Source organism: Sinocyclocheilus rhinocerous, unplaced genomic scaffold, assembly GCF_001515625.1.
Source record: "Sinocyclocheilus rhinocerous isolate Xijiao unplaced genomic scaffold, SAMN03320098_v1.1 scaffold168, whole genome shotgun sequence".
Taxonomy (NCBI): Eukaryota; Metazoa; Chordata; class Actinopteri; order Cypriniformes; family Cyprinidae; genus Sinocyclocheilus; species Sinocyclocheilus rhinocerous.
Window position 1 is genome coordinate 973,036 of NW_015635532.1, and position 8,863 is coordinate 981,898.

At 37.3% G+C, this 8,863-nt stretch overlaps 1 protein-coding gene across 3 annotated transcripts in view; it reads right to left on the minus strand.

The window, feature by feature from the left end:
- Positions 1 to 8,001, minus strand: part of LOC107747099 (testican-1-like) — a 284,652-nt gene extending 276,651 nt beyond the window's left edge. For all 3 annotated transcript variants that reach the window (XM_016561525.1, XM_016561524.1, XM_016561523.1), the window contains exons 1-2: positions 7,858 to 8,001; positions 7,396 to 7,542 (exon numbers count right to left, since the gene is read on the minus strand). In XM_016561525.1, the coding sequence (XP_016417011.1) occupies positions 7,396 to 7,542 (147 nt within the window). In that variant the 5' untranslated portion in view covers positions 7,858 to 8,001. The remainder of the gene's footprint in view (positions 1 to 7,395; positions 7,543 to 7,857) is intronic.
- Positions 8,002 to 8,863: the final 862 nt, after the last annotated feature.

The window sequence follows — 8,863 nt, forward strand, 5'->3', positions numbered from 1 at the left end:
ATACAGCATTAAAGTTACATAAAATATAAAGTGATGAGATTTTGCCTTCAGCCGAAACTATTTGCTCTGGAACAAATAATAGATTAATGAGACCAAAAACTGCCCGTCAGATTTACCAAAAACAAATTATATCTCATGTTTAACCACTATAGAGACATCGGAGCCAGCAGCAAATTCCAGAAGACCTGGTCGAGGTGAGGCTGCTCTCGGCGGGTTCATGAGAGCTGAATGCCCGCTGACGCCCTGGAGCTCACGTCTCTGAAAACATCAAAGCAAATTTTCTCCTCTTCAAAACCCAGTATTTTTTATTTTTTTTTAATGAATTGTGTTTTTGAATGTTAATAACCACTCCATGTTTGTTCTTAGATCTTTGCAGAATTCAGCTGCATATCTCGGACACACACTCTGCACTTTTGAAATTTTCTAGAAAAAAGGATTTTTAAATTTTGCATCAAGTTGATTAAGGATAGGAATTCCTTTATCATGTTGACTGCTGTCGTCTTTAAATCATGATTTGCATATTATTGTTATCCTCAGCCTATAACCTGTCTCTTCTTTTTCATAGTCATAGATATTTGCGCCGCAGTACTTCAGGGTCTTCTGGTCATCCTGGAGGATGACCCAGAGGAATTTTACAGGATGTGCTTCGTAAGTATTGTTATTGATGTTTCAGCTCTCATCATTTTGGTTTTATTCAATGAGAATATAGGTCAGGTTATGACAAATTATAATTTCTGGGTATACTTTTTGTAATTTTGCAGTAGATACTATATGTGTCTCGTGAAACAATTCAGATTTGTCAAATTGGTGATTTAAATGCCTTAAATTGATGAAATTGTGTTGACTGATAAACTCACAAACTTGTCAGCATTACACACTTTACACACACTTTGAATTAAGATAAAATCATGTAAATGATGGGTGTGATCCATCACTCCTTAACAATGGAGATAATGCTCTCTAAAATCTAAATGGTAGGTCATGCAATACAAATAGCATCTTGTAAAAAGTTCTCTCTAAATTTACTTCTATGATGTTAATAATTGAGAATAATGTACAAGTACAATAGAATAGTCAATGGAACTTGTGTGTAATATTCCAAGTCTTCTGAAGGCATGCAGTAGACCCACAAAACAGAATTTAAAGGAATAGTTCATACAAAAATGATAATTCACCCTTATGCTCTGTCTTCTGAAATATGTTCTGTTTTGTAACTCTTACACTATAAATCTTGTCATCTCTCTTTGGTGGTCATAATTTAAAGTTTGATTACATTTTCTTGTGCTTGATGTTTGAGCAGATCACTGTACACTCACTCTGGTCATCAATATGAATTAAGCACAAAGAAGTTGCTTAAAGTAAAACCATTTTTTTATTTTGCTCAGCAGCCCTTGGTCACTGTATGCTTTTTAGAACATTTCCAGTATTGGAATGAAGAAGAAATTCACACTGTACATATTTATCTTTCTCTACGTAGGATGTGGATGTAGATGCAGACTTCAGTGAAGCAGAAGTAGGCCTGATTACAGTTTTACCAGAAGACATGCCCTCATTGTGGACGCAATAAAGGCAATCATGTTGGAGGGAAGAATTGTCATGGATGGGTTGTAAAGGCCTGCATTTTATTTTTTGCTGTTCTGTTCTGAAAAATCTCTTTTATTTTTTTTAATATTTATATTTTACAGTGCTCCAGTAATCCACCCACATATTTGCTTAGAACTGGTGCTGGATCTGTGCATATTTCTCTCCTGACTCAGACCAGATGACTTTTTCCCTGGAGAAAGCAATATTATGGATAGAGGACTTGTATTTCAACGGTTTGAAGTTTAAAACGTTTTAATTATGAATTTGTTTCTTACAAACACATAGCTTTTCACTTCACAAGATGTTAATTGATGGACTGGAGTGGTGTGGATTGCTTGTGGATTATTGTGATTAGAGCCCGACCGATATATCGTTTAGCCGATATTATCGGACGATATGAGCCTGACGCCGATATATCGGTATCGGCGAATATGGCGCCGATATGAAATTTTTTTTACAGAACATATAACGCAGATAAAATGCTTGAAATGGTGTAATTACTTAGTTTGTCCAGCAGAGCGTGCTCCATTGTTTGCTACTGGCTACCTGGATGAAACGCTTTAAAGCGTAAAGGGGTCATATGATGCTGCTAAAAAGAACATTATTTTGTGTATTTGGTGTAATGAAATGTGTTTATGTGGTTTAAGGTTCAAAAAACACATTATTTTCCACATACTGTACATTATTGTTTCTCCTCTATGCCCCGCCTTTCTGAAACGCGTCGATTTTTACAAAGCTCATCGGTCTGAAAAAGCGAGGTGTGCTGTGATTGGCCAGCTATCCAGTGCGTTGTGATTGGCCGAATACCTCAAGCGTGTGACGGAAATGTTACGCCCCTCACCATACTGTGACGATGCCCTGTCAGGCCGGAGCAGATGACAAACAACAAGCCCTCCTCTACACTGCCCAAAAAACTCGCTTTAAATATAAAAAATATAAAATATAAAAACTCTTTAAATATAAAAGACATACTTACAGTCTTGTGATGTCTTTACCAGCTGTTTGGACTCTCATTCTGACGGCACACATTCATTGCTGTGGACCTATTGCTGAGCAAGTTTTTCTTTAGGCCAAAAGTGAATGGAAAAACAATGCTGAATCAAACCTGCTCAGCCAGAGCATTGCATTAGACAGGCCTAAACAGACTTCACAACGACCTTTAAAACGACCACTTCAGGCTTCAGACTATTACTGGAACAGAAAGCCTTTCAAATTGTATGTGTGTGTGTGCGTGCGTGCGTGCGTGTGTTAGGGCTGCACGATATTGGAAAAAACTCACATTGCTATAGTTTTTTTCCTGCGATATATATTGCGATATGGAAAAAAAAATCAGATGACTTCAATAGCTCTATTTTGAAAAAAATAATCAATGATTGGGGTGATTTTGTAGGCGAGTAAATAAGCATAGGAAATAAACAAATTACAAGCATAGATAAATAACAGAAAGATACAAATGAAATAAACAGTGCTTTATATTTTCAGGTAAGTCTAACAGTATTCAGATATACTGTTACACATCCGTTTTCTTTCACAATTGTTTCCCTTCACCTAAGCCATAAGCAACTGCGTGTACAAGGATACTTGCAGAGCACAGTATTTCAGGCACAAATAGATGGTGATGCTGTCCGTCTACACTGGATGAGGCGCGACACAACAAATCCCCAACAGTAAACTGATGACGCGTTCTCTTTATGACGCACTCACACACAGTTCAAATTATTGACACGTCCGTTGTAGACAGACTTTGGGGCCGTTCACATGTCGCACCTAAAAACACGTGGGGAAACGCCAGTCGCGCCGCTTTCTCCTTCTTTCCAAAGTGCTTGGGAGCTTGCGCTTTCGTGGCGTCTGCCATTGCTAAGCGACCATGACTTGCGCTCTCCGCGACGATGCGGAAGATTCAACAAAGGATAAATGGATTTCCAGCACTGAAAATCGCGTGCAGTAGCTCTGCTACTAAATGTATTTAAAATGGATATCTCTGTACAGCTGACGCGTCCAGTGTAGACAGCGTGTCTGTGTGTGAGCAAAGAAAACAATCAGTATAAATATAACTATCAGTATAATAAACATCGCACATCCTGCGATGTGACAATCGCGGATGCGCACATCGCGATATCGATGCTGAAATGATATATTGTGCAGCCCTAGTGTGTGTGTTTAAAAATGTCTGTCGGCACTAGATCCTCAGGAAACCTTCAGTTTAAAGCTTTTAAACCGTGGGCTCAACACTACCTGTCATCTCTCACCCTACAGACTGACGGAGCTTGTGAAGTTATTACACACATTCACACCACACACACTCACACGTACACAAATATAGACGTACAGTATCTACCGCACAATGGTAGGAATGTGTTTTTGCATAGCATTTACACTGCTGTATACATATTAGAAAAGGACTGCTTTACGAGATATATATATATATATATATATATATATATATATATACACTCAACAAAATTATAAACGCAACACTTTTGTTTTTGCCCCCATTTTTAACAAAAGTGTTGCGTTTATAATTTTGTTCAGTGTATATATACATAGGAGAATACAGAATTCAACTGATGCCAGAGGTGTGTTCATCAGTTAAATTACAACAGGGTTGAGCGTTCAGAATTGAATTGAGAATGCTTTTTAAATTCCAATTCACTTCCAGAATTTTAATTGAGGTAGCAAACAGGATGCAGAGTTGCTATTCAAATTTGAATTTAAAGTAGTACAACTGGCATAAACAACATGCAAAGTACTTTCTAACTAGAAAAGGAAGGCTTTTCGAGACAAATTTTACATTATGGCTTGACAAAGCCTTGTCTGAAAGTTTAAAGGGGTCATATGATGCGATTTCAAGTTTTCCTTTCTCTTTGGAGTGTTACAAGCTGATTGTGCATAGATAAGATCCCTGAAGTTGCAAAGACTAAAGTCTCAAAACCAAAGAGATATTCTTTATCAAAGTTAAGACTCTGCCACTGTAGAAAACGAAGCGTTTGAGAGAGGCGGGGCATAGAGGACCTACAATAATGTACAGTATTTGAAAAATAATGTGTTTTTTGAACAATAAAGCATGTCAACATATTCTGTTACACCAAATACACAAAATAATGATCTTTAAAAAAGCATCATATGACCCCTTTAAATAAAAAGTTCAAAAGTCTGAAAGTTTTATGCACTGAAAAAAAAACAGTGTAGAAACAATTTTCGATCAGAAATTGCTAGTAAATTTTACAAATAATTACAAAAAAAACAAGTAACAAGACATAAAATTAAATGTGACATTTTAAAGTAGAAAAACTGTACAAAAAATACAAAAAAATATATTTTTAAAGTGCACTCCAATAACCTTTTATTTATTTATTTATTTATTTCACACTGTAGGCTTTTTTTATTATGTGAAATGCTACCTTAACGATTTTGTAAATAATTTATACATCTTTATATTATTAATATATAAACTTTCATTTTATGTGTCAGGGTTGAAGAACGCTTCATTTCCCAGAAATAAATTTCTTTAAAACTGCAATTGAGACCAATGCAATTCATAATTCTAATTCAACTTCCTGTAGTGCATGATTAATTCAATTCTAATTCACACTAATGAATTCTAAAATTAAATTTTTTTTCACCCAATGAGAGTTTTATAATACAACTTTTGCTCTTATATAATGTGAATCTGGCTTTGTAGTTTGTACTGATGCCAGACTTCATTTGTTATGAATAGACTGATTTTTTGCTGTGTCCTCCAAATAAAAAGTGAAAAAGACATGAAGTGCCTTTCATTTGTACAGTATTTCATTTACTGGCTTATCTTAAAATATCATTACCAGATGGTTATTTAATACATTAACCATTTGCACATTGAATTTTCAGAAAAAAAAAGAAAAAGCCTACATTGTGATTTACACATACCAATATGTAAGATGTCGGTCATTCCGCCCACCCATAATGATTTTTTTCCAGTATTGGCAGTAGTTCAGTTTGAACCATATGAGCGTGTAAGTGTGTGTGTGTGTGTGTGTGTGTGTGTGTGAGAGAGTGTGTGTGTGTGTGTGTGTTCATTTATGTGCTAATGTCCTTGTCACCTTCCTTTTCAAAGCATCTCTCACTGCATCAGCATTCATAATATCACCTCTCATTAACACAGAAAAATTACTGACACAGAGGGAAAGAGAGGCAGTGATAAAGAATGAGAGGAGAGAGAGATGCATAGCGAAAGAGAGAGGCATGAAGAGACTCTTCATTTCACCTCCTGCAATCACTTCATCCATATAAAGAGCCTCCGAATCTCGCTCTCATATGGATCCCACAGCTGAGACCCTCTGAACACACTTATGGACAGGTGCTTAGTTTTCAGATCTCAGTCTCTCCGGTGTGGATTACACAACACATGCACGCTGCACACGGGCTGCATCCCAACTGGCATACTTTGACTGCACACTAAAGTTTGTGCTCGTTTATGAATCTAGGTATTGAAAACCTGCAAAATCTGATTCCTCTGTGTTTAAGGTGGTTATTATGTACGCATGTTTCTGGCACGGGATAAAAAAAATGTAATTGCAACTTTTTATCTCAAATTTTAGACTTTTCTTTTTTGGAATTGTCTCTCAATTCCGAAATCTCGCAATTCTTTTATTTTTTATTGCGATGTTTTGTGTCACAATTCAGACATTTTTCACAATTCTGAGAAAAAAAAAGTCCTAATTGCAAGATATAAAGTCAGAATTCTGACTTATTTTCTGACACTTTTTTTCTCATAATTTTGAGTTTACATCTCGCAATTCTGTTTTATTGTATCTGCTACGGAATGAAAAATATTAATTGCAACTTTTTATCTCACACTTCTTACATTTTTTCCCAATTCTAAGAAAAAAAGTCATAATTGTGATACAAAATCAGAATTATTACTTTTTTCCTCACAATTCTGACTTTTTTGTCGGAATTCTGGGTTTACATCTCAAAAAAAAAAAATTTAACTACAGAATTTTAAAAAATGGCAATTGTGAATTATTGTCGAACAATTCTTACTTTTTTCCTGCAACAATTGTGAGTTTTTTCCACAGAATTGTGAGATAAAATGTCACAATTACCTTTTTTTATTTTTTATCCCATGGCAGAAACAAGCTTCCATACTTTATGGCCCTGGTACAAAAATCATAAAACAAGTACAAGTTTAACCACAACAAACAACTTCCTTGATATCTACAGCACTAGTGAATATTTGAAAAGCTCTCTCACAGTTCCCTGCCATTTTTTATTATTATTATTCAGCTTTTCAAATCTGACAGCTCCTATGCTATTATGTATTCAGACAAACTTCTGTTCGCATACTATATAGAAAGTGTGCATATTCATCCGCTACCATTTCTTGACAGTAATATATTCACCTGAAAAAGCACAAAAATACTATACACCAGTAATTGTAAGCTATATTATGCTTGCATACTACATAGTAGGAAAAGTATACAGATATAAACACAGCCAATATCCATTGTTAATTATAAACACTAAACAACCCCTACCCCTAAAATACACCTTTTGACATTTTAGATTTTAATTAACAAACTATTTTGCCAATTTAGGCTAGTGGCAAAGGCAACAAAAATAATGTTCAGTCAGCTTTACTGTTCTTCAGGGGATATTTAGAGAAATCCCAAGCAGGCTAACAAAACACAAAGACCTTCCTTTGACTTTTGTTCTAAATTAAGCTAATTATAATGACTACAAGACCTTTGAGGGGACATTTGGTCCGTATATAGGAAGCAAAACACACACGAGTGTCCCAGCAGCTAAAGGAAATGTAGCGGAAATACTCACGTCGCGGAATTTGTTCCAGTATTTGCTCTTGTCGTATTGGGACACGGTGCTCATCCACTTATCATTGTCTAGCGGGTTTCCGTCACTGCCGCCGGTAACGGACACCGTCAAAACCACCAGAGACACGAACAGACCGAGACTCAACATCTGAAAGATAGAGAGAGAAAGAGAGCTGGTGAAATTAGTTTTTGAGTTTGAGAGGACTTCGTTTTAAACACGCCCAAAATATAAATTATTAAAAAGCTCACTGTCTGATTCTTATCCAATAAACAACTCCAGAGCCTCACAGGCAGGACGCGGATTATATATGGATTATAAATCCGATGAATATGTCCATCTGATATGATTAAACATCCCCGAGGAGAAAATCCTGACAACGGACTTTAACGGTCGCGCTTCACTGGCGTCTGCTTTAATTGGCTTCATTTTATACGGACACTATTCATCATTCGCTTCACTCACCTCAAGACGGGACGGTTCTCCGCTGCTGAACGGGTGATTGGAAACAGGGCGGGCGGCGCGTCCGTTGGACCGTAAAGTATCCGAGACACGGGAGGGTGAGTGAGAGAGTTTTCTCCGATCCTCGCAGCTGCTGCACTGAACACAACCGGGAAAAACGGAACCGTGTAATGGAACGATGAGCGTCCCCGCCCACTCTCCACGTGACCCCGCCCACTTTCCCTCACTCGCGCTCTCTCGCTCTCTCTCTCTCTCCACACAGAGCGACGCGACAAATGTGATAATCACGTGGCTCAGGCTCTAATAAGTAAACCAAACGCAGCTGTTAGAATGATCAAAACCTTTGTATTATAACGGAAAGTAGTTTTGTCGCTCACACATACTTGCAATGATGTAGAACAAAGGGAGTGGTGCATTCACTCGGGAATAAAGGCGCGCGTTGAGGTGTGCTGGAGGTAATACGCAAGTGTTGACTTTAAGCTATAAAACATCCAGTGCTGTGCCGAGGCAATCAATACCCGAGCACGCGCGCGCTCCCTAATCACTCCTAACAAATTAAATCCAGCCTCGGTTTTCATTTGGAATCAGCCTGTAATGGCTCTAAACTGCCTGCTGTCCATTGCAGTGAATTCAGCTGCGGGGAGAGAGTGATGGGAATATTGGCTCATTTTTAATTAAACAGAATAAGTCAATCAATAGATGAAGCTCATTAGTACACATAAGGCGTGAGATGGATATTTGTAGGTTTTCCCTGTAGCTCAAGTGAGGGAGCTGTCCGTTCAGCACCACAACCCCACTGCACTTACGCCACCTCTAACACTGCAAACAAGCCGCTTCTGATGCGTATAGACACACCTTATTTTGTAAAGCGGAAGTACGCTGTTATTTTCCTTGACTGTGCGAGACTTCCGATAGGTGAATATTAGAAGTGTAACAAAGTGCAGTAAATGGTAAATTTGCACTAGCGTGATAATTAATTAAAATAAAATGATAAACACCAGCTTGAAAT